At 41.9% G+C, this 27233-nt stretch overlaps 1 protein-coding gene across 2 annotated transcripts; it reads right to left on the reverse strand.

The window, feature by feature from the left end:
* Positions 1 to 231: 231 nt before the first annotated feature.
* LOC306913570 (uncharacterized protein) lies at positions 232 to 26817 on the reverse strand. Of its 2 annotated transcripts, XM_079490323.1 has the most exons (5): positions 26515 to 26817; positions 22612 to 22755; positions 19074 to 19172; positions 2883 to 2981; positions 232 to 1300 (listed from the first exon to the last, which is right to left on the reverse strand). In XM_079490323.1, exons 2-5 carry the CDS (start codon positions 22718 to 22720, stop codon positions 981 to 983), a joined length of 627 nt encoding a protein of 208 aa, XP_079346449.1. In that variant the 5' UTR covers positions 22721 to 22755; positions 26515 to 26817; the 3' UTR covers positions 232 to 980. The 2 variants fall into 2 exon arrangements, 1 of the variants encoding a protein (XP_079346449.1); XR_013788564.1 differs by lacking the exons at positions 232 to 1300; positions 2883 to 2981 and adding an exon at positions 9788 to 9906.
* Positions 26818 to 27233: the final 416 nt, after the last annotated feature.

Below are 27233 nucleotides of genomic sequence, written 5' to 3' on the forward strand. Positions count from 1 at the left end.
ATGAGTAATCATGTGTTGTTTAACAAGACTAGCACGAGCAAAGCTTTTGCCACAAACTGTGCAACTGAAGGGTTTCTCATTTGTATGTTTTTCACCTGTATGAGTAATCATGTGTGATTTCACATGGCTAGCATGAGTAAATCTTTTGCTACACACTGTACAATAAAAGGGCCTTTCCCCTGTATGAATCATCATATGACTTTTCAGATGACTCATTTTACCAAAGCCTTTGCCACACTGTGCACAACTAAAGGGATTTTCCCCTGTATGAGTCCGCAAGTGTTGTTTCAGACATCCATGAAGTCTAAAGTTTTCGGTACAAAATGTACAACTAAAGGGCTTTTCCCCTGTATGAATCCGCATGTGTTGATGTAGAGTAGCTGACTGAAGAAAGCCGCTGCCACACTCTGCACAACTAAAGGGCTTTTCCCCTGTGTGAATCCTCATGTGTTGTTTTAGACTACCTGAGTGAAGAAAGCCGCTGCCACACTCTGCACAACTAAAGGGCTTTTGATTCAGCTTTTCCACTGTATGAGTCACCATGTGTGATTTCACATTTTGCTTCTGACTAAATCTTTTGCTACAAACTGAACAACTAAAGGGTTTCTCCCCTGTATGAATCCTCATATGACTTTTCAGATTTCCGTTACAAGTATAGTTTTTGGTACAAAATGTACAACTAAAAGGCTTTTCCCCTGTATGAATCATCATGTGCTGTTTCAGATTACTTTTTTGTTGAAAGCCTTTGCCACAATCTGTACAACTAAAGGGCTTTTCCCCTGTGTGAATCCTCATGTGACTTTTCAAACAAACCATTTGACCAAAGCCTTTGCCACACTCTGTACAACTAAAACCTTTGGTCCCTGTGTGATTCCCTGTGGATAGAGTTTGTTTCGATGATGTCAGGTCCTGGGACAGGTTTTTGCTCAAAGACAACCTTTGTCCTTCTACATTTTGTGTCTTATGTGATTTCAGTGTGTTTAAATTTGACTGCCCTTCCCTGGTCTCCCACTCATCACTGTCTTCAGTGATTCAGAACAGTGTGAAGAGAGTTGGTCATCACTATCTGATTGTGATGTTCCACTGTCCTGTACATCAGCTTGTGATGACATGTGTTCAGTTGAGGTGCTGGCTAGATGTAATATCTCTCGGTTTTCATTATCGTCTTCACTTTTCATTGCTAGTAATGTCAATGTTGACCCATCAACCTCATCTGGTCTTTGAACTAGGTCCTCCTGTTCATCTTTAATCTCTGGAGGCTCTGGTTCCTCCTCTTTACACATGGTGAACTGCAGGAAGTCTAGAAGGGGGAAAAAAACAACAGAACTAGTTATCAGGTGAAAATAAATGTGAAATATATTTTAAATGGTATACACAAGGCAAACTAAATATGACACCTACATAAGTACTACCTGTCATAAACATGCTTGCGATGCAATTTACAATTTAGGCATTTAGCAGACACTCTTAATCCGGAGCGATTTACATTAGGCAAGAACAAAAGCATGGGAATACAAGAACGTAACTAGAACATATCTATATAATGACACTATACATATAAACTATACATATATACTATACTATGCTATACATATGTACTATGATGTGCTATGACTACATACAATGCAATTATTGTGCTATAAGTCTGTTTCAAATGCTATCTAAGTCTAAAAGTGCTGAGTCTGAACAGGTGGGTCTTCAGACTACGGCGGAAGATTGGGAGTGATGCTGCATTTCTGATTGCAACAGGGAGTGCATTCCACAGTTTTGGGGCCAGAAGGGAGAAGAGTTTGGGACGTGTGGAGCGTTTTTAGTGAGGGTACTTCCAGCTTTCCTGCGTTGGCTGATCTGAGTGTGCGGGATGCGATGCTAGTGTGCGGACTAGCCAACACCAACTTCGGATTCTTAAATCGCTGCCCTCCTCACCCTACTGTCTAGCATTACCAGTTTCTTCATATGTGGTGCATATCTTTTACTTCCCAGCTGTATCTCGTGTTGGCTCCCACAATGTATGTTTGCTTGCCATCAGTTCCGGGTGCCTGATACAGCACTGACTCCTACAAACAGCCAGCCGCCTCTTGAGGTTATCTCACATATCGTATTTCTACACTCTCCTCATCCCATGCATCCCAGGGCATTTCAGGCAAGTGGCCTCCGGACCTTCAGATCTTGTTCAGTTGAAGCAATCCAGGCACAGAGATGTACTGTACACTTGCACTAGTTGCAGATCAATCATGGCAAATGTTGAAATGTTTTTGATAATAGCGGTAAGAGAAACCAGTCTTACGGCACCGCAGTATTTGTCTGCGTTGTGCGCGGTAGGTTGTGCATCAGACACATCAGCTTCAGAGCTTTCAATGAGACTATGCCGATGTACCACGAGCAATAACGCGCCGTGCAACAACGTCGTCCACCCTTCCTTTATTCTATTTAAGCGAGGTTTTGCGGCTCCAAACCCTTGTATTGGTTGAGATCTACACACTACTATTTATTGGTTATATGATTGGTTCAGGCTACGTCACAACGCAATGGCCAACGCTCCATATCAGGACTGTTTTTCGTGCGATATCGCCGGAACACTCACTCCATGCCTGTGCAGAAACTGCAGATGCGGTGTTAGGCCGACAAGTGGCTTTGCGTGCGGTTAATGTTAGGTGTAAGGACATGGTTAGTAATGGGGCGAGTCGGACAAACGCGCTGACGCTGACCCTTTCCGCATCAGTCCCCAGCAGCCTTCATAATAGAGTGGAGCCCATAAGAATATGGCTACTTACGGTCTTACGCTGTTTGTGTGAAAATAGTAATGAATGAAATAATAAATAAATAATAAAATCATAGCTCAGCACAGAAAATAAGGTAAAGAAAACAAGCATGAAACTTACTGAACTCCAGGTGGTTTTCAGGTTCCTGTTTAATAGAAACGGTCCTGGTTGGTGCTGGAGAACTCATGTGCAGCTGCAGGCTGGACTCCACAGACTGGTCTGGAATGAAGGATACAAAATAAAAAATAAACATCTAATCAAAACGATTCTCGATTCGATTCCAATTATTGGGGTCATGATTCGATTCAAAATTAATGAGTCTAAATAAGGACAGTAAAAGTTTTATACGTTATGTAAAGTATACTACGAACGACTCATCTTCAAAGTGCTGTCCGATCAATTGTATAGTAGCCCTTGCAGCCTTCTCACCCTCAGATGACGTCACTTAAGTCAGTGAGCGTCTGTTTAGTATAGGCATAATAGGAGTTAACCTCAAACAAATTGCAACAGAAACTCTTTCTGTGGCAGTCAGTCTTTTCCGTGGCAGTCACATGAGGCTATTTGTGACAGATAACATGAGGTTACAAGTTCACCAAGATATGCATATGATAATTTGTTGTGAGGGTCGTTGAGAGGAGAGACAAGAGAGAGGCGAGGGGCCTCTTCGTGGTAAACAAGCTTCCTGCGGGTGCTTCCTGTTCAACGTGCGCTGCAGTGCCAGAGAATTACAGAGAAGCAAGGACACATACTAAGTAGAGCCTAGAGGTGCTCCGATCATTCGGCCATCGATCGGTGATCGGCTGATCGGCACTCCAAATGACTCTATCTGTGATCAGCAATTTACCCGATCTGGAGAAACCGATCTTTTATACCATTCGAGTGTTATAAACGTCAATCAGAAATATAAATAATATAATAATCTTTGTGACAGGCCTAAACATTCTCCCCTTCCTCCACACATGGGAACAGTTTTCCCATGGGTTTTGACATTTCCTCTTATGCACAAGATCGGTATCGGCCGATCATGAGAACAATAATCGGGATCTGTCCCAAAAAACCTGATCAGGCTCACCTAACAGTAGATGGCATCATTTCTGTTTCCAGACTGATTTAAACGTCATAATACAGAGTGGTTGAGCAATAAGGTATGGACACTCAGCATCTAATCAGTGGTTTACTTGTAGATAACGCATAGGTGTCGTAAACTCAAAGGTAAAAAGGTTAGCAGATACACGTGTCCATTCTTGCACAAATGAGAGCGTGTTCAAACGGTCTCAGAAGGCATTTTATGCATTGGGTTAATTCATAACAGGGTCCAGAACATTGGAACTCTATTCTAATCAGGTCACGGTCACATGCACCTTGAAATGCTTTGATGTATTTTTTGAGTGGTGCAACCAAAACGAACAGCAATGTCCGTGTTCACCTAACTACTGTATGTGACCACTATGTCACTATGAGCACGAGTACCAATGACTACCAAAAGTGGCGCTGTTGTGCCAGAAACAGAGAGATAGTGCTGCACTGCTGCCTGCTAATGAGAGACAGAGAGAGAGAGAGAGCTGTAAGGTCAGGACTGACCTGTATGGCCATGCTGTTTTTGTTTTAATAAAGGGGACACCAACACTGTTATGTTGAATAATAAAATGCCATGCCACAATCAAATAATTAGCCTACTAACTACACCGAGATTGTTTTGATCAAAACGACGCCTGTTAAGATCTCATATCTGTGCAGTAGTAGGCTACTATAACGAAGTCACCGTTTTACCAACTCGCGCCTGGGCGTACAGCCGGTGGAACTGCTCAGCCTGGTATTCCTAAAGTAACCTAAGTAATTATGATTAAACTGTTAAACCTAACCGTATTCCTAACCTTAACCTCGGTAAACGCTGCCCAAACCTAACCATATTCAACTTAACCCCAGTAAAACTATGCCAAGCCAAACCCTATACCCTAACATATTTCTAAATTTATTCTAAAAAAAAGTGTGCGAGATGGATTATGGGCGACGTAGGTCTACCGTTACCATACTAGTCAGTGTAAAACACGAGGAAAAATAAATGTATACATACCTATGCTGCTGCTAAACTTTACTACAGGTTTCAGCGAGTCATCAGGCAGTCCACATTCCAATGGCGATCTCTTCTAGTAGAAGACTTCTACAATCTACATAGACAGATGTCATCATAGTGAAGAGAATCTAGTCCCGATCACGTGAACGTGCATGTACTTTTCAGTTCTGCCAGCAGGTGGCGCCAGATAACCTGTTTTATTATTATCTCTGCAAGTATAGGTAGATCGATAGATCGATAGATAGTACAGTATATGCTATTTTATGTTCCCTGTATCTATCCTGTGTCTTATTATTCTATAGCCTACTTGTTAAATCAAGCTAGCGCATATGGCGTCAAATCAACAGCAGTCCTGAGCTAGCCGGAATACATTCTAAAGAGGATGAACAAATTGACACAGGGAACAGATATGCCTTTGCTCTTTAGTCCATGGCCGAGAGAGCTGTGTGTTTATTTTTACTTCCTTATAAGCAGATCACATGATCACGTGACCGGTAACAGGTCACGTGCTCTCAATAAAGGAATATATAATTATACATACAAAGATATATATATACAGGCAATTAATTATCATACATTCCAACACTACTGCTGAGTGCTGACTGCCATTGACAACTGCATGTTTATGTGGAATAAAAAAGCTCTCTATATTTTACAAGTTGTCTTGAAAAGCCAGCCTTAAATATGAACAGACATGATGTAACTCACTCACTCATCATCACTTCTCATCTTCTTGAACTGTAGCTAGTTGTACAATCAATTTATGTGTTCGTTTACTGGATTACTTAGACCATGGGCTGTATGCCATTGCATCTACTTATAGCATCTAGTTATAACATAGGCTACTTATAATATAAGTTAAAATGGTGTAATAGTCATACTTAAGTTAAATGCTCTCTACATTCAGCAAGTGTTTCAACCGCAAGCATATATTAAACACTACATGAAGTCTATTCTGGTGCCAACATTAGTCAATAATAGCAGCTCAACAAGGAATCATGCAGGCACGTACACAGACATTTAATCTCCATATATGTCCCTATACAGGGGCATACTAACACTAGTATGCCCATAATATCTGATATGCCTACAGTATAACAACCAGATCTCCATTAAACCCCTTTTGACCATGTTATTGCTCACTGTAGTTGTGGGGTAAATTCAAGATCGAATACCTTTTGACAACCTTTCTGCAATATACAAATGAAGGACTATTATTTTTTACTTCCAAGTATAACAGAAATAAATCTTCTGCAAAAACACCTCTACAAAACACACAACTAGTCAGAATATAAACAATAGCAAATAAATATCACCTATCTATCAAATATCTATAATTATTACATGGCTTGGTTGAATGCTTGATTCTGATTGGTCCATCGCTGAATTCAGCGGTGTGTTATTTATTGATAACAGACCGCTCCGCTCTATAAGACCGCTGCTTATAATCAAACACTCTGAGCACCAGCTGCACGGCTGCGCCCCACTTGATTTACTGCTGTTTCCAACATGACAGCCATGTACACACACACACACACACACACACACACACACACACACACACACACACACACACACACACACACACACAGTCATTACAGCTAAAAAATGCTTCACCTGCAGGCTTTCCTCCGAGGTGGAAAGCCTGGTGACGTGAGGTTAAAACATTGCTCTCAAAAATGTTTTTGAAACCATTTGAGCTAGAAATAGACTAGCAGTACCCGGAAATGGATTCTATTTGATCAACTCACTTCCTTGTTTTCCAACAGTGCTCCAGCCCAGCAGCCGGGCAGACGCAGCCAGTGAAAATACGTTTTTGTTGTGTTTTGGATCAATTTATTAATTTATGTTAGGTATAGCCATGTAATAAGCGGGAAAACTCCCTGTCGGTGAATTATCTCACGACAATGACCACCTAGCCAGATATTATCCCTTACACATACTCTGATGAATCGAAAATGGAGGACCCTGATGTAAACAAGTCTTAGTACTTTTTCTGGTTTTATCCTCATAGCAGCTTTTGTATTGAATTTCGTTGAACTGTACCCATTCCACAAACTGTTAATACAATGTTCAATCAATCACTTTGACAGCCCAAACAAAACATGTCTACATACAGTGAATAGTTACAAACATGTAGCAGCGTGTCTGCACTTCATTGCATGCAATTATATTAAGCCCAATGTCGCTTATAATAAGCAGACATGGCAACAGTGACTGTGACACCTGAAGTTCTGCATAGGGATTAAATGTAATTTCTATCGTGTGGAGGGAGATTTTGTAGTGTAAGCTCAGGTTCTGTTCCCACATTATTGTTGACTGATTTGATCCCTCAAATGAAGTGAATGACCATAATTGACCCATCCCCTTTCTCCCAGGAAGCTGCTTGGGAAACTTGTAGATAGGGTTTCAAGTGGTTAATGAATACAATAGCAAATATGCCTTTTCAAATCCCAAACTCTGGAGAGACACGAATACTGTTGTACTAGTATTTTATTAGTGTCAGATAATTATGACGTAGGAAGAAGGGGAAAAAAAGATATGAAAATCAACACAAGCATTTCATAGTCCATCATGGTGAAATTCAAGGCTACTGACTGACAAAAATATGCATACGTCAACTCAGGTGGCTTGGTTAATGTACATCTAAATGTACAAACAGAAATGTGGCTATGCTGTATGGGTGCTTGTGCAACGGATTTGAGTGAAAATCAACCGATAATTCCCAGTAGGTTACTTATCAAGCTGATCTTATCGACCTACTGCATGTAGTCTGGGAGCCTACTGGCTGCGATTGGCATTGATAAAACGTTCGAGTGAAAATCAACCGATAATTCCCAGGAGGTTACTTATCAAGCCGATCTTATCGGTCTTACTACACATGCTGGGAGCCTATACTGAAAACGACAAGCCTCCACATACCCTAACCTAAACATAACCGCAAACACGTAGCAGCACGGTCCCAACCTTAATCGTCGTTTTCGTTTAATCAATGCCAATCGCACCCAGTAGGCACCCAGACCACATGCAGTAGGTCGATAAGATCGGCTTGATAAGTTCGAAGCGGGGGGCTTTTGTCTGTTCAGATGTTGGGTTCAAGTAAATCTTTGCCTGAATGAGTTCTCATATGGGATTTGAGACCTTTACGTCGAGTGAAGCTTTTGCTACAAACTGTACAACCAAAGGACCTTTCCCCTGTGTGAACCCTCATGTGTTCTTTCAGATCACCACTTCGACCACAACCTTTGCTACAAATTGTGCAAATAAAGCGTTTTTCCCCTGTATGTGTAATCATGTGTTGTTTAACAAGGTAAGCACGGGAAAAGCTTTTGCCACAAACTGTGCAACTAAACGTTTTTTCACTTGTGTGACTAAACGTTTGTTCACTTGTATGAGTAAACATGTGTGATTTCATCTCGTAAGCACGAATAAAGCTTTTGCTACACACTGTACAATGAAAGGGCCTTTCCCCTGTATGCATCATCATATGACTTTTCAGATTACACTTTTTAACAAAGCCTGTGCCACACTCTACACAACTAAAGGGCTTTACCCCTGTATGAGTCTGCAAGTGGTTTTTCAGACTTAAATGAACACTAAAGGTTTTGGTACAAAATGTACAACTAAAGGGCTTTTCCCCTGTATGAATCATCATGTGTTGTTTTAGAGTAGCTGGCTGACCAAAGCCTCTACCACACTCAGCACAAATAAAGGGCTTTTCCCCTGTGTGAATCCTCATGTGTTGTTTTAGAGTAGATGACTGACCAAAGCCTCTGCCACACTCTGCACATCTAAAGGGCCTTTGATTTTCCTCTGTATGAGTCCCCATGTGTGATTTCAGATGTTGCTTAAGACTAAATACTTTGCTACAAACAGAACAACTAAAGGCCTTTTCCCCTGTATGAGTCAGCAAGTGGATTTTCAGACTTAAATGAACACTAAAGGTTTTGGTACAAAATGTACAACTAAAGGGCTTTTCCCCTGTATGAATCATCATGTGTTGTTTTAGAGTAGCTGGCCGACCAAAGCCTCTACCACACTCAGCACAAATAAAGGGCTTTTCCCCTGTGTGAATCCTCATGTGTTTTTTTAGAGTAGATGACTGACCAAAGCCTCTGCCACACTCTGCACAACTAAAGGGCCTTTGATTCAGCTTTTCCCCCGTATGAGTCAGCATGTGTGTTTTCAGATGTTGCTTCTGACGAAATCTTTTGCTACAAACTGAACAACTAAGGGGCTTTAGCCCTGTATGAGTCAGCAAGTGTTGTTTCAGACTGAAATGAACACTAAACTTTTTGGTACAAAATGTACAACTAAAAGGCTTTTCCCCTGTATGAATCATCATGTGACTTTTCAAACTACCAATTTGACGAAAGCCTTTGTCACACTCTGTACAACTAAAGGGCCTTTCCCCTGTATGAATACTCATGTGACTTTTCAGATGACCCATTTGAACAAAGCCTTTGCCACACTCTGTACAACTAAAGGGCCTTTCCCCTGTATGAATCCTCATGTGAATTTTCAAAAGACCAATTTGACCAAAGCCTTTGCCACACTCTGTACAACTAAAATATTTGGTCTCTGACTCTGTACAACTAAAACCTTTGGTCCCTGTGTGATTCCCTGTGATTGCTGTGATTCCCTGTATTTGTTTGGATGATGTCAGGTCCTGGGAAAGGTTATTGCTCAAAGACAACCTTTGTCCTTCTACATTTTTTGTATTATGTGATTTCAGTGTGTTTAAATGTGACTGCCCTTCCCTGGTCTCCCACTCATCACTGTCTTCAGTGATGTCAGATTCAGAACAGTGTGAAGAGAGGAGCTGGTCATCACTAGCTGGTTGTGATGTTCCACAGTCCTGTACATCGGCTTGTGATGTCAGGTGTTCAGTTGAGGTACTGGCTCTAGCTGGCTCTGGCTCTCTGTTTTCATCATCATCTTCACTTTTCATCGCTAGTAATATGGTTGACCCATCAACCTCATCTGGTCTTTGAACTAGGTCCTCCTGTTCCTCTTTCATCTCTGGAGGATCTGGTTCCTCCTCTTTACACACAGTGAACTCTAGGAAGTCTAGAAGGGGAAAAATAAGATGACAGAATTAGTTGGTGAAAATAAATGTTTGATATATTTGAAATGGTATACACAAGGAAAACTGTACCACCTACATAAGCACTACAAACATGACACCTGTCATAAACATGCTACACACCCTACTGTCTAGCATTAGGGTTTGTGCTCTGCAGGGTTGTTAGCTCCGCTGTCGTTTACATGTGGTGCGTGTCTTTCACTTCACAGCTGTACTTTGTGTTGGCTCCCACAATTTCTGTTTGCTTGCCACCAGTTCCGGGTGCCTGACACAGTCACAGTGCCCAGCCGGTCTCATCCTTCTCTCTGACTTTGTCTGTGCATGTGGAAGGCCCCAGTAGAGGTCCTCATTTTTTATGTAGTCTGTCCATGTGACACCACATGCATTCTTGTGTACAGTAGATGCCCTGCTGTGTGCGTCCAATGACGTCCATGTCATATGAAATTTAAAACATGAAATTAAACATTTTGTGGAATATTTTAGACATGTGAGGTGGGGGGCTCTGAGTGTTCCCACTAAGGAAAGTAGGCTTTCAACATCTTAAAACGGGCTCTGTTATCTTTAGTAGAGACGAGAGGCTGTGCTACCGTGGGTTTGCTCGCAGCGTCTGAAAAGTAACATAGCGGTTAAAGTCCGGACTAAAATAAGGTATGTAGTGGCTAATTTACACCAACAATAAAACTTAAAAAAGCCACTAAGGGCACCAGGTAGCGAATCGTACTCAGAGGTAGGAATGAGACCATTGTCAGACAGGCAGCGAAGTTTAGTGGTGTTTATTTTCAGCTTTTTGGTCCAGACAGCAAAAGATGGAAAATGTTCAGGTTCATCCCTAACCTACTGGTAAAAAACCATATGCCCTCCTGGTGCTCTGCTGACTGACTGTGTGCTCATTAATTAAGTAACCTCAGCTGTGCCCCAAACTGCCCATCACCTTCAAAATAAAAGCATATAGCTGCAACACAAAATGTAGACTGAAATAATGACTGTAAACAAACCAAGCAAAATAAACAAATAATAAATGCATTAAATCATTATATAGAAAATACTGAATTAGAAAAAATACTTAATAGCTCCCACATTCCGGCCCCTAATTGTGAGAATCACAATTACAATATTTAAACATGTAAGGGAGCTATTTTTCTATCCATGTGCGTGTCTTCTGTGTCTCCTTCTCTGTAGCCACTGAAAGATAAACAGAGCGAAGAGTAGACAGGATAGAGAGAGAAAGCAGATAGAAAGATTGTCCAATTGTCTTATGCTGTGGCCTCCACCAGCAGCAGGCAGATCTTGACAGGTCTCTCCAAACGCTGGTTTTGGTTTGGATGCACACAGAGCGGGCCAATGCTTTGGAGTCGGGCTTGGTGCTCAAACCTCGACTCATCTTCCAGTATCCTCATGGAGCTGAAGCATCTGCAATGATAATACCTCCTGGGAAGACGTTTCTTCTTGGAGTTGCCCATCTCTGTCTTTCCTGCATCACAACTTCAAGTAAGTATTCAGATGTCCATCTTTTCCAAAACAGCTCTGCAATACACTGTACTTGCTTCCATTTTCTTCTGATGTACAGGTCACTTTTTACATAGAGTCCTGAGGGAAAGATGGGTTTGCCTTTCAGCAGGAGAATATGGTTTGAGGTGAGGGCCTCAAGGTCATGGGGGTCGTCAGATGCTTTTGTGGGGGTTCTGTACAACATGTAGTTCTTCCCAGTGTGTCCTAGTTGTTGATGGATGTGACGTAAAATGAGCTGGGAAAGATGTAATTCTTTGAAAAGAATAACATGGTGCTTTGTTTCTGATGTTAATGCAGACTTGTGCAAACTACCTCCATCTCTGAGGATGTCCTCCTCCAGTATGGGGTCTAATATGTACAGTGGACTGTTCTTGGAGATGCTATTTGAACTATGTTTGAAGGCGCTTTCACTCTTGGACCTGTGTTTCTGAACGAAATGAATGCTTGCCTTCTCTGCTTCATCACGGTCTTCTGCGGTCAAGTGTTTTCCAGACAGTGTGCATTTGAAGCTGTGATGATTCTGTTCAATACTTTTGACTCCAGCATCAGGGTCACTTTTGGTGGCTTTAAGTTCCTTTCTCTTTTGACTCAGAAGCCTTTTAAGTTCAAAGAACCGGGCGACAGACATTTTAATCTTCCATGATGAGAAGCAAGATGAGTCCTTAACGATGGCTGCTGCTTCTCTTTTGACCTCTGGGTCATCGATGGGAATAACGGACTCCATTTCCAGCGTAGGCCACTCGTTTTCAAGCAAATCTGGGCCTTTCCTCTTCGGGCCTTGAAGTTGCTGCTTGATGCTCTGCAATTCACTTGGCAAGACCGGATCTTCTTTTCTGCAAGGTAAGTCAACGTAATGTTAATTTTTCATTTCTGTTGTGCTCATCGTGAATTGAGTGTCCTCTCTGGGCATTTCCAATTGCCCCTCTGATGTTTTTTCATTCAAAGCATGGTTGTGTTGTTTAATGAGATTTTCTTCCAGATGTTCAACAGATATGTGATTTGTTGTGACAACAGAGCAGCCAGTTTTAATTCTGCTCTTAGTTCCACTCCTGAGTGGTCCATTGATGACCCAGCCAACTCTTGTTCTGACTGCGTATGGTCCTTCATTTTGGCTGTTGATCAGCTCCCATGGTTCCATCACTTTTGCTGCATTAGTTCCAATGAGAATATCCACATCTGCATCCAAGTCATGCAGCTTTATGTTCTTCAAGTAGTGCCATTTGTCCACTTCATCCTGTCGTGGAATGTTCACTCGTGACACTGGCATAGCCCTTTGGGTTAAAACATTTGGCAGTTCAATAAAATCATTCATGTCCATGCCCGATACTTCCAAGTGAGACAACACACTGGTACTCACAATTTTCTTTTGCCCCATTGTTCGCAATAGAATACTGGCTGGCTTGCCACTTAGCCCCAGTCTCTTTGCAAGGTTCTGAGTGCAAAAGGTACCAGAACTCCCCGGATCCAACAATGCATATGTCTGCACAACTCTGTCACTCATTTTGCTTTTCACTTTAACTGCCACAATTGAAAACACAGCATTGTCCTCGTCTCCGGCCCCTATATGGCCACATGTCTGAGACTCATGAGATGCATCACTCCCAGGTTCATGAGCTTCATTATGCTCAATGTGAAGAACTGACGGATGCCTTTTCTGACACACGCCACAATACAATCTACTCATACAAAATGTGCTTGTGTGTCCCACTTTCAGGCATCCAAAACAAATCCCATGCTCCTTTATGAAATCTATTTTGTCTTTTTGTGTCTTGGACTCAAACGGTGAGCATTCGTCAAGTGAGTGACTGGTTTGTTGGCAGAATAAACAGCATTTTATGTGACTTTTGTTTCCCTCTTTCACTGCATTGACACTGGTGGCAAAGGTGCCCTGATTCCTCTGCCTTGGTTGACTGACAGTGGGGGGTGACCTGTTGTAGCTGGTATTTTTTGGATCCTGAATATTTCCAAACAGTGGGTCAGAGACAATTCTAACTTCCTTTTCAACAAAGTTCACAAGGTCAATAAAAAGTGCTCTGCAACCACGTTGCTCCTGTAAATCACAAGCAACATTTCTCCATTTCTCCCTCATCTTATAAGGAAGCTTCATGACAATATTTCTGAGGTTTGATGGCATGTCCAACTCACTCATGTGCATGATTTGCTGTGTTAAATTTGAGCATTCCCTCAAGAAAAGAGAAAAGGATTGCAGTGCTTTGACATCTTCTCCTTTAACCAGAGGCCAGTTATCAATTCTGTCCATATAAGCAGAAGCAATTTTGTATTCATTTCCAAAATGTTCAGAAAGCAAGGATTTGGCCCTTTGGTAGCCTTGAACAGAGGGTAGGTACTGACAACTTTTCACCAGGTCTCTTGGTTGCCCCCTGGTGTACTGTTCTAAAAAGTGTAAACAATCACTTGCATTGTCAGTTTTGACCTCAACACAATTCTCAAAGGATCTGATGAAGGAATGGTAATGAAGGGGATCACCATCAAAAATGGGTATTTCTCTCACTGGTAGGGAAGATGCTAAATTTTGCTTTACCAACATATTAGTGATTTCAGTTTGGCGTTGGATAATGTTCACAATGTCATTTTGGGTGCTGCTGTTACATGCCATGTTCGAGGTGGATGCCCGTCCTGTCTGTGTAGCATCATGGACCACAAGTGTTATTGGTGCTCAAGTGTTATTGGTTGGTGGTCTGAGGTTTGTCTGCAATGTTGCCCTTTGTGTTGTTTCCATAAACTTGATGGTCTGTGATGTTGTCTTTGGCCTTACAGTGACAGCCTGGGCCTCAGGGTGAGATTCATTTTGCATGTCATTTTCGTTATTTCCCTGTGGGACAAATTGATTAGCTCGAGGGTTGAGTTGGCTTTCTGGATTCTGAGCCTTGTTTCTTTCCAGGTAGGAGTTCATTCCATCTGATCTTTTGGAGCTGCATTTTGAGCTGGTTTCCAACACATTGAGCTTGGCATTGGTAGCAGCTAGCTCACTCTCCAGAGCCCACTGTTCCTTTTCCTTTCTTATTTTCTCCTTTTCCTTCCTTAATTCCTCCTCCTCCTTCCTTAATTCCTCCTCCTTTGCTTCCAACTCATGTTTCCTTTTTAACGCCTGAATGCGTGCCACAAGTGCTGCCTTGTCAGCCTCTGCATTTAGCCTGGCAGATGTGGTGGATGATGTGTTTGATACACTAGAATGTGCTTTGTGTTGCTTTGGACATGAAATGTTAGAGGCACTGTCATCCGGATTTATATCATCAATAATACTTTGCTTAGTTTGAATCTCAGCATTATCAATGTCAACATTGTCATGTATTTCAACACAAATTTCAACCTCATTTTCATTGGTTTCAGACCCATTTTCAACATAATTGTCATTTGATACCACATGGGAGTGCCCTGCAGAAGACAACCAACCCTTGACATCCTCAGTGAAATTACACAATTTCACCATTGTTGCATTGAAATATGTATTTTGCCTTTCGACCTCCTCCTCAGGCAAATCCATATTTATGAAAGACTCATGCATATATCCATAGCCTCCTCATAACATTTGATGAAGTTACACAAATTACTTTGCACAGATTTCACATTGTCAGTAGATTTCATCAACACACGTATTGGCTCAATGTATTTCTTGGCCTGTTTGATTTTAGCAGATCTTTTTTCTTGGCATGTTTGTATATAAAACTCCAATCCCTTTGCTGTGAACTTGATGTCCCGTTTTGCAGAGGGCTCGGGCTGAGCAACATTCTCCACACTTGAAACATTTGAATCAGCCACAGTCACTGTCTCGTTTGTCACAACTGGATCCATGTTTCTGAATGTGATTCACACAAGCAATGTGTAATTAATTCACGTTGGATAATCAAGAATGGATGACTCACACGTCCAACAAACTCCTATTATGCATCAACATGTAACAGGACAATAATTCAGTCACTCCAATGAGCTTGCCTCTTTCCAATAAGGCTGACAGTTATTCTTCACATACCAATGTTGTTGCTGCATAGCTTTGTGCGAGTGTGATCCATTTGTGCTGCTTGGTCCTCCATTCGTGTCTTTAACTCTTTGAGAGTTTCAAGGATTTCTATATAGTTTTTAGACTTCTCTATGGCAGAATGGCGTTTTTGAATGATTTATTGAAAATTCTCTGCTGTGAATGTGTGACAACGAAAGACCTTCAGAGAAAGCTTGGCTTGTCTGCTTCCAGGAAAAAAATGAACTGAGTTGATAAAATGTTTAGTTGTGGTGTTGGAAGCCATTTAAAAGAGCCTGCATTTACACTGGGTAGTGTTTCTAGGACAACAAAAAAAGTTATGACCGGTTGAAGTTTTATTTTCTAAATAACTTTTTTTCTGCTGGGCGTACATAGCCATGCAATATCTCATTTTAAAGGGTGAGTTGTCTAGTTCAATTAAAATAAAATAAAAAGTTTCTCACATGTACCACTGTAGATATTTTGCCATCTATAAATAGCATGGTCAGTCATGATCAATCTGACCTATCCAGCTAAAAGTCCCCCTAGCTCTGAAATGGAACATCATATAAACTCAATTCTTTTTTGGGGTAAAATTAGACATTCTAACGCACATTTTTATATATACCATGTTTACATAGTCTTACCAGTACCGTGTCTATTCATGCATGTATCTCAAAAACCTGTTGTGAAGAAACAGTTTTGATAAAAAACTCATCCAAGGACATTGTTTTGATATGACTTTGTGCCCATGATATGTATCAAAATATAGACTTGAATGTATACTGTATTATAACAAAAAAATTGGGTTCTTACCATCTACCGTTACAGAGTAAATCACAGTTGAAACTCGCTTAGTCAAACCATAAACCTCAGACTAGTGAACAAAATAGCCATGACAGGTCTAACTCATTGTAAAAGCTTGTCTTTTTATGACTACTAACATAATACAATTATAATAAATATTACAGAAAATAAATAGGCCTACATACAAAACAGTTGTCCCCAAACTCCCCAGTGTCCCCAAACCACTGCATTCCAGTTGTTCTTGACGGTGTGTGTGTGTGTAGGCTAAATTAAAAAAAAACAACAACTGAAATGAATGAATGCATCCGGTTCAGTGTCGGAGAACTCCATCGCAGTCTTGACTCTTCGTCTTCATCATCATCATCATCATCATCATCATCATCCTCCTCCTCCGATGCCAGTTCTAAATATATAAAAATAAACATTTAACTGTAGTCAGCCCGGCCAATAGCCAGTTGGGGGGGGGGGGGGGGGACGTAGGCTATCTGACATCATCGTCATCATCATCATCACACGGAGACACACTAAACAATGTACAATCATGATTGTATACAATATACAATGAATGCAATTATCATGCAAGCTCAGACGTCAATGAAACGTCATACAGATCTTATATAATACGCTACTGTTAGCTTCACTCCCCGTCCCCCCTCCGATCCTTGTAGCAACGTCATCATAACCACGCGTTGCTTCAGTAAACGATGCATGTTTGTTCTCCGTCTTTGTAGACAGTAAATAAAAGGAGCGAACATTACTCTAAAGATCAGATCGCCTATAAGGCACGCTACAATATAAAATACTTGTACTGCCATGCGTGCATGCCTGCTACGATACATTTGTACTGCACCAACCAACCGATCGACACCAACCCCCCCCTCCAGCCCTTAGCCAGCACCAATGCACCGACCAACACCATTAGCCAGCACCTTCGGTGCTGGCTAATGGCTGGGGGCCATCGTGGTGAGTCATTCTGGCGTCATGATCTGACTAGTAGTAGTAATTATCCAAGCATCTATTTGTAGCGATCATCTTATGATTTCTGATCACTATAGAAGGGCATTTTCTACAATAAGATTACCTCAAAACATTCCGGGTTGATCGTCTTCTTCAATGGTTTCCCGGTATAGCTCATCGGACGACGATGGGGAGACAATGAAAAAAGGAGGGAGGGAGCAGCGAGTCTCGCTGTAAGCACTGGACCAGGGCTACTCCGCCTGGAGAAGGCGACTGGGACGCGTATGGATCAATACTACTACCACAAAACTCGCTCAAATAAATAGTACTGCTTTAAACTTTTTCTGCTAGAAAATCGCTCGGGCGAGACGGCAAACAGGCAAAACAATGAAAACTATGAAGACTCCCTCTGCCCCCACTGTTTACAGGGGGTGGGACCAGCTTCCAATGGCAACACGTACACGTGTGTCACGTGACACGGGTTTTCTGGGTAATGTAGTTGGAATATAAGCTCAGGAATTTAAACAGCGCTTCGGAGCATATTAATATGTTTAGATTCATCAAAAACTGTGAAGACGCCAATTGGCGTCATTGATCATTTACGGAATTCTGATGAAGACGCCAATTGGCGTCTTTCACCTTCTAAGGGTTAACAGCATGATCCAAACTTCAAAGTGACAGTGCATTGTGCGGGTGTGCCGGCATGGCTGGTGGCTCCATTGTTTGAATTGTTTGAAAGTGCAAGTGCGTCGATCCATCCAACTCCAAACATCGGTGCACAAAAAATCCAAAACAACAATAAAAGTTTCCGCTTCAGTGAGCGAGGTTTTTTACTTTATGTAGTGGCTAATTTACACCAACAATAAAACTTAAAAAAGCCACTAAGGGCACCAGGTAGCGAATCGTACTCAGAGGTAGGAATGAGACCATTGTCAGACAGGCAGCGAAGTTTAGTGGTGTTTATTTTCAGCTTTTTGGTCCAGACAGCAAAAGATGGAAAATGTTCAGGTTCATCCCTAACCTACTGGTAAAAAACCATATGCCCTCCTGGTGCTCTGCTGACTGACTGTGTGCTCATTAATTAAGTAACCTCAGCTGTGCCCCAAACTGCCCATCACCTTCAAAATAAAAGCATATAGCTGCAACACAAAATGTAGACTGAAATAATGACTGTAAACAAACCAAGCAAAATAAACAAATAATAAATGCATTAAATCATTATATAGAAAATACTGAATTAGAAAAAATACTTAATAGCTCCCACAAGGTAGGTGTTTTTTCCCTACTTATATTGATCCCTAGGTGACTGGCCATGGGGTCAATTTGCAGAATTGCCATTGTCGTCTTATTTTCCCATGGAATCCGCTTGAAATTCCGACACCGCATTAGTCTTGACAACATGGCTCCGCATGTGGTTAATGTTATGGTTAAGGACAGCCCCCAGTAAGGCTATCCAACGTTGAAGATGCCACTACCTACTGGTGAAATGTGGAATTGCAGCCCTTTCATGGAAGTGGACGGACGTTCATGACGTCACGTGCGTAAGCTAGGCAAGGCTAAACTTCTGCTCGTTCGAGCCATTGAGTTATAATTATACTTCCGGCAGTCTTCCGGGTGCTTCAAAACGCCACAGAGCAACTTCCACTGAAATTAATAGGAGGAAGGCGGGGCTAACGCTCCAGTTCGGTCTCTATCCTTCTTTATACTCTATGGGAAAGTTGGACCAACGCGCCGTCGGAATAATGAAGCTGATCCTTTCCCCATCAGTCCCCAGCAGCACTCATATCATAGAGTGGAGCCCATAAGAATATCGCTATAGAGTCTTACGCTATTTCAGTGATAAGTAATGAATGAAAGGATAAAGGAACAGGATAAAGGAAATAAAACGAGCATGAAACTTACTGAACTCCATGTGGTTTTCAGGTTCCTGTTTAATAGAAACGGTCCTGGTTGGTGCTGGAGAACTCATGTGCAGCTGCAGGCTGGACTCCACAGACCGGTCTGGAATGAAGGAATTAAAAAAATAGATTTTTCAAATCAAAACTATTCTCAATTCGATTCTGATTCTTGGGGTCACGAATCGATTAAAAAGAAAGGACTCTAAATAAGCATATTATTGAGATTGGCAAGCCCCTCCTATACAGCTTTTGTCCATTTGCCATTGACAATGAAAGGAGAAATTAGGTCAAATGTCTGCCAAATATGACATAAATCTTGTCCCCACACGTCTCATATTTGCCATTGACAATGAAAGGAGAAATTAGGTAAAATGTCCGCCAAATATGACGTAAATTTAACCAACCAATCACATAAATTCAGTTGTTAATGACATGATGTATAATGATAAGAGCGCCCCTCACTTCACACAGGTGTGATTTTTAAGGGGCGCTAGCCCCTTCTATAAACAGCTTTTGTCACCACACGTCTCAAGACAAGGAATTCCAGTCAAATGTCTGCTAAATCTTGTCCCCTCACGTCTCAATAATTTATGTCAGAATTCCGCTAAATATGACGTAAATTAAACATCAAAACATTAAACGCCATTGACATTGAAGGGAAAACTTACATCATATATAAACGAGCAAGACGATGACAAGTTTAGGGATAGACTGGTGTTCAATAGCACTGATTTATTTATTTTTATGAAAAAAAATGCTAAATGGGTGGAGTTAGCTGGTTTGGCAGATAGTTTGAGGTTGAAGATCCAATGGAGTTAGGTTTTCGCCGAAGCACTTTTTAATACTTTCCATTCGTTTAATATTCTGTGAGGGGTCTTACACATACATTAAATTCCCATTTACAATGAATGGAGAATGTACCTCATATGTGGACGAGCAAATCGACATGTTACGTCATGATGATGTACGATGATGAGAGTGCCCCTCACTTCACACGGGTGTGATTTTTTTATGTACAGTTACATGAAGGACTAATCTTCAAAGTGCTGTCCCATACATTGTACCCCAGCCTTTGCAGCCTCTCGCTCTCAAGCACCAGCTGACATCACATAATTAAAGGAGCATTCAGTGATTTGGGAAAATCCCCCGGTCCGCCCCGGTAGCAAGATGTGCACATGCACACACTCTACAGTGGGGGGAAGTGCAACAGGCCAACAGCACGCACGCCAAGGCCCGCCTCTGCTAAATCATGATTGGCGGAAGGCCCCTCTCATCCTGATTGGATGAAGACTTGGCCACCTAGCCAAAAACGAAACCTAAGGGTTTTTGACCCCAGGGGCTCACATTGGGACGGGGAGGAACTCCTTATATGGTCAGCACACTCTATAGTTGGGAGGATTATCACAACAAAACAAAAAAAGAAGTGATATTTGAATTAAGTTAAATTCACTGAATATACCTTTAAGTCAGTGAGGGTCCAGGATTTGAGGGCTTAGGGCGGGCATTGGAATTCTATTCAAATCTAACCAGGTCACACCTTGAAATTCCTTCAGTAGACTTTATACATTCAACACATCTCCAACCTTATTATAACAACATATGCATACACATTGCATTTAAGTACAGATTCAAACGATTGATTTAGGGAAAATGAGGTAAATGTGTTGTTGCCGCTGTGTCTTGGCCATGATGTTGTAGTTGTTTTTTTATTTGTGTTTTAAAGGACAACAGGACATACCACCACTGTTATATTGTATAATAAAATGCCATGCCACAATCAAATAGTTAGTAGCCTACTACACTCTAAATGGTAAATGGTGCATTTATCCAAGGCGCTTTACATAGATTGTGCATTACATTCACAAACACATTCATACGCCAATGGCAGCGGAAACCATGCAAGGCAGTAAGGCACTAGCCCTGAAACATGACTGCCATGATAATCATCATGACAGTCATGACGCAACTGCAGCCTGTTTTACGCGATCGCTACATTTACAGTCCAAACGTGTATATAAACATTCCGTTTTCAAATATAAAGTACTCACAATTTGTCCCACAATTTGCTGGTACAGCGATTAGCATTGCTGCATCCTGCGTTGTTTAATAAAAAGCATTTTTATCGTTTGGGAAATACAAAGTTGCACACCGGGAGCGCACTCGCCTATTAGTCTGTATTGGCAGTGCTGTCAGCGTGCCTATATCGAACACACCCAGTGTTTCAGACTGCCATACTCCTCCCGACCGATAGGGGCGCGTAGTTGAAAGCCAATGGCAAAAAAAAAGCTCGGATAAAAATGCTTTTTATTAAACAACGCGGGATGCAGCAATGCTAATCGCTGTACCAACAAAACACCCGTGGGACAAATTGTGAGTACTTTATATTTGAAAACGGAATGTTTATATACACGTTAGGACTGTAAATGTAGCGATCGCGTAAAACAGGCTGCAGTTGCGTCATGACTGTCATGATGATTATCATGGCAGTCATGTTTCAGGGCTAGTAAGGCACCAACCAGCACATCAGGAGCAATTAGGGCCAGGTTCAGTGTCTTGCTCAAGGACACTTCGACACTAACTCTGGGGTAGACCTAGAATGCCTGTGATCATTTAATTAACTTCGTAAATTTTCATGTATCATAGGCATAGATCGCTTGCTACTGTCCCTGGTTGAATTCAATTGTGTGCGGCCTGAATGTGATAAATGCTCCGTTTGTACTCACCCATTAAATAATTCCAAAGACGTGGAGTGAAATATGGTCCTCTAGTTTTATATCCATGTGAAAGTTCTGGTACAAAACGTGTATTTAGTCAATTATCTCCACTTTTTCAAGAGATGCACACGGACGTCTTTCTCTCCGGGCGAGGGGGGACCGGAATGATCGATGAACTGATTTTACGAATACGTCCTGTTTACCGCAGACGTAATCACCAATTGACAAGGGAAACACAAAAGTTTGGGTCACACAATTGGCAGGTGGTGTGATTAATTACCCAGCACCTATCGCAAGGCACCTGCCAATTGTGTGACCCAAACTTTTGTGTTTCCCTTGTCAATTGGTGATGACGTTTGCGGTAAACAGGACGTATTCGTAAAATCAGTTCATCGATCATTAAGAAAAAGTGGAGATAATTGACTAAATACACGTTTTGTACCAGAACTTTCACATGGATATAAAACTAGAGGACCATATTTCATTCCACGTCTTTGGAATTATTTAATGGGTGAGTACAAACGGAGCATTTATCACATTCAGGCCGCCAAGTTTACGTCCAACATTAAAGTAACCGCGACTGTTCTATGGCTCTGTATGTGAAATACTGTTGTATGTAACAACAGAGCCATTCTAGGGCTAACTCTGGGGGAGCCCGGGTTCGAACGGGCAACCTTGTGGTTATCATCCAGCCACTCTACCCCTGAGCCACTGCCGCCCTCACTCTAGATTAATTTGATAAAAATTATGAACTGAGTCTGTCTGTTAAGATCACATCTCTGTGCAGTAGTCAGTGAAAAACACCAGGAAAACCAATATATAACATACCTATCCTGCATAACTTTACTACAGGTTTCAGCGTGCCATCAGGCAGTCCACATTTCTGGTCCATCTCTCGCTGTTCCTCTGACGATGTTGAATACCTTTTGGAAGCCATCTCTCGTTAAAAAGTAGACCTCTCCCTGGGGTGGTCTGGGCAAATCACCAGAAGAACAAACTTTAAGCTATCATTCAGCAACCTTACCTAACCTTACATACAACAGTTCAAATGTGTGCTTGAATAGCGGCTCCGTTCTTTTGGCAAATCTAGAACTTCCTGCCAGAGGGCTAGCAAATTTAAGACATCCGGTTGCTTTCAGAATAAAAGCATGGTTAATTAAATAATTATTACATTACATTATTAGTATTGTTATTACATTACAGTTATTGTGAAGACACACATTATGTTTCTGTGTAAAAATAAGTAATTAAATAACGTAAAAAAGTTATCTAAATGGATAAATGCCCAAGTCCATGCACTGGAGTGCCCAAGTCCATTCACTGGAGTGCATGGACTTAATAAAGTGGATGCTGGACAAAATCCCTGCTATGTTTCGACTAGTGTGACATATGCACGCGTCCGGGGAGACCTCCTCTACAACACCACACTGTCCGCTAAGCAGCAGAGGTGTAAAACAAAAATTGGCACCAGGTCAGATGTAAAAAAACTTAAAAAAACGTCCCATTTCCAGACTACAGTGGACTAAAGTGGACGCTGGACAAAAATCCCTGCTATGTTTCGACTAGTGTGACATACGCACGCGTCCGGGGAGACCTCCTCTACAACACCACACTGTCCGCTAAGCAGCAGAGGTGTAAAACAAAAATTGGCACCAGGTCAGATGTAAAAAACTTAAAAAAACGTCCCATTTCCAGACTACAGTGGACTAAAGTGGACGCTGGACAAAAATCCCTGCTATGTTTCGACTAGTGTGACATACGCACGCGTCCGGGGAGACCTCCTCTACAACACCACACTGTCCGCTAAGCAGCAGAGGTGTAAAACAAAAATTGGCACCAGGTCAGATGTAAAAAACTTAAAAAAACTTCCCATTTCCAGACTACAGTGGATTAAAGTGGACGCTGGACAAAAATCCCTGCTATGTTTCGACTAGTGTGACATATGCACGCGTCCGGGGAGACCTCCTCTACAACACCACACTGTCCGCTAAGCAGCAGAGGTGTAAAACAAAAATTGGCACCAGGTCACAGGTAAAAAAACATAAAAAAACTTCCCATTTCCAGACTACAGTGGACTAAAGTGGACACTGGACAGAAATCCCTGCTATGTTTCGACTAGTGTGACATATGCACGCGTCCGGGGAGACCTCCTCTACAACACCACACTGTCCGCTAAGCAGCAGAGGTGTAAAACAAAAATTGGCACAAGGTCACAGGTCAAAAAACATAAAAAAACTTCCCATTTCCAGACTACAGTGGACTAAAGTGGATGCTGGACAAAAATCCCTGCTATGTTTCGACTAGTGTGACATATGCACGCGTCCGGGGAGACCTCCTCTACAACACGACACTGTCCGCTAAGCAGCAGAGGTGTAAAACAAAAATTGGCACCAGGTCAGATGTAAAAAAACTTTAAAAAACTTCCCATTTCCAGACTACAGTGGATTAAAGTGGACGCTGGACAAAAATCCCTGCTATGTTTCGACTAGTGTGACATACGCACGCGTCCGGGGAGACCTCCTCTACAACACCACACTGTCCGCTAAGCAGCAGAGGTGTAAAACAAAAATTGGCACCAGGTCAGATGTAAAAAAACTTTAAAAAACTTCCCATTTCCAGACTACAGTGGACTAAAGTGGACACTGGACAAAAATCCCTGCTATGTTTCGACTAGTGTGACATACGCACGCGTCCGGGGAGACCTCCTCTACAACACCACACTGTCCGCTAAGCAGCAGAGGTGTAAAACAAAAATTGGCACCAGGTCAGATGTAAAAAAACTTAAAAAAACGTCCCATTTCCAGACTACAGTGGACTAAAGTGGACACTGGACAAAAATCCCTGCTATGTTTCGACTAGTGTGACATACGCACGCGTCCGGGGAGACCTCCTCTACAACACCACACTGTCCGCTAAGCAGCAGAGGTGTAAAACAAAAATTGGCACCAGGTCACAGGTAAAAAACATAAAAAAACTTCCCATTTCCAGACTACAGTGGACTAAAGTGGACGCTGGACAAAAATCCCTGCTATGTTTCGACTAGTGTGACATACGCACGCGTCCGGGGAGACCTCCTCTACAACACCACACTGTCCGCTAAGCAGCAGAGGTGTAAAACAAAAATTGGCACCAGGTCAGATGTAAAAAAACATAAAAAAAACTTCCCATTTCCAGACTACAGTGGACTAAAGTGGACGCTGGACAAAAATCCCTGCTATGTTTCGACTAGTGTGACATACGCACGCGTCCGGGGAGACCTCCTCTACAACACCACACTGTCCGCTAAGCAGCAGAGGTGTAAAACAAAAATTGGCACCAGGTCAGATGTAAAAAAACTTAAAAAAACGTCCCATTTCCAGACTACAGTGGACTAAAGTGGACACTGGACAAAAATCCCTGCTATGTTTCGACTAGTGTGACATATGCACGCGTCCGGGGAGACCTCCTCTACAACACCACACTGTCCGCTAAGCAGCAGAGGTGTAAAACAAAAATTGGCACCAGGTCACAGGTAAAAAAACATAAAAAAACTTCCCATTTCCAGACTACAGTGGACTAAAGTGGACGCTGGACAAAAATCCCTGCTATGTTTCGACTAGTGTGACATACGCACGCGTCCGGGGAGACCTCCTCTACAACACCACACTGTCCGCTAAGCAGCAGAGGTGTAAAACAAAAATTGGCACCAGGTCAGATGTAAAAAACTTAAAAAAACTTCCCATTTCCAGACTACAGTGGACTAAAGTGGACGCTGGACAAAAATCCCTGCTATGTTTCGACTAGTGTGACATACGCACGCGTCCGGGGAGACCTCCTCTACAACACCACACTGTCCGCTAAGCAGCAGAGGTGTAAAACAAAAATTGGCACCAGGTGATGTGAGTCTCAACACTTATCAAACAGAGCCTGAAAAGCGAGATTGTGTATTGTATGAGCTGACAGGAAAAAAATTATTGCTCTGAGTACATAGTTTAAGTACTGCACTGCACTAAAAGGCTCTGTTTTGTCTATGTTGTAGGAGAACTTCGCCGCCAATGGAGGATGCGAGGGACCCCAAATGACACGTCCCCCCAAGACCTTGGGTTGTGATTTAATCCAATAGTATTTTATTGTGCTGTATTTTACCTTTTTAGTCTTTGTGCTTACTGTGATCATCTAAAAACACGGACGCGTGCATATGTCACACTAGTCGAAACATAGCAGGGATTTTTGTCCAGTGTCCACTTTAGTCCACTGTAGTCTGGAAATGGGAAGTTTTTTATGTTTTTTTACCTGTGACCTGTTGCCAATTTTTTTTTTTACACCTCTGCTGCTTAGCGGACAGTGTGGTGTTGTAGAGGAGGTCTCCCCGGACGCGTGCATATGTCACACTAGTCGAAACATAGCAGGGATTTTTGTCCAGCGTCCACTTTAGTCCACTGTAGTCTGGAAATGGGAAGTTTTTTAAAGTTTTTTTACATCTGACCTGGTGCCAATTTTTGTTTTACACCTCTGCTGCTTAGCGGACAGTGTGGTGTTGTAGAGGAGGTCTCCCCGGACGCGTGCGTATGTCACACTAGTCGAAACATAGCAGGGATTTTTGTCCAGCGTCCACTTTAATCCACTGTAGTCTGGAAATGGGAAGTTTTTAAAGTTTTTTTTACATCTGACCTGGTGCCAATTTTTGGCACCAGGTGCTTAATACCAAATTGTTTTGTTTGCTTAATACCAAACAATGCGTGTATTTCTTACATTGTGTGGAGGTTGTACAGCAGCGACTTCGTTTTAGTTGAATCCTTGGTAAACCGTAAACAACAACCAGTTTCCTAATCCCAGCAATGACCGCTAGACCTAGGAATGCTACAGTAACATTACGCCAATAGGCCTACAACATTAACGTCCGTCTGATAATCAGCCTATCGAAACCAAAGTTACGATGCAATCCTTTCAGACTATTCCATTTGAACGCCTTTCCCAAAGATGCTTTAGGCCAAGAAAGGTAAATAAATCCTTGTAGGCTAGTTGTAAACAACCGCGCCAGTGCGCCACACACGGCAGTGTTTTTTGGCAAATCTAAGGGCACTGTTTTTTTGGCGAATCTAAGCTAGCAATATAAGACTTCCGGTTGACGATCTCTTCAAAATAAGAGTACCCTCTAGAGTATTGAAAAAAATGTGCACATTAACACTATAAATTAAGCATTTAAACGATGCTATAAGACACACATTATGTACAAATGTAAAAAATAAGTAATAAGTAATGTTTCTGTGTAAAGATAAGTAATTAAAAAGTTATCTAAATGGTTAAATGCTATTCACTGGAGTGCATGGACTTTATAAAGTGGACGCTGGACAAAAATCCCTGCTATGTATCGACTAGTGTGACATATGCACATGTCCGGGGAGACCTCCTCTACAACACCACACCGTCCGCTAAGCAGCAGAGGTCTAAAACAAAAATGTGCATGAGGT

The sequence above is a fragment of the Electrona antarctica genome (assembly GCF_951216825.1).
Source record: "Electrona antarctica genome assembly, chromosome: 20".
In the NCBI taxonomy this organism is placed as follows: domain Eukaryota; kingdom Metazoa; phylum Chordata; class Actinopteri; order Myctophiformes; family Myctophidae; genus Electrona; species Electrona antarctica.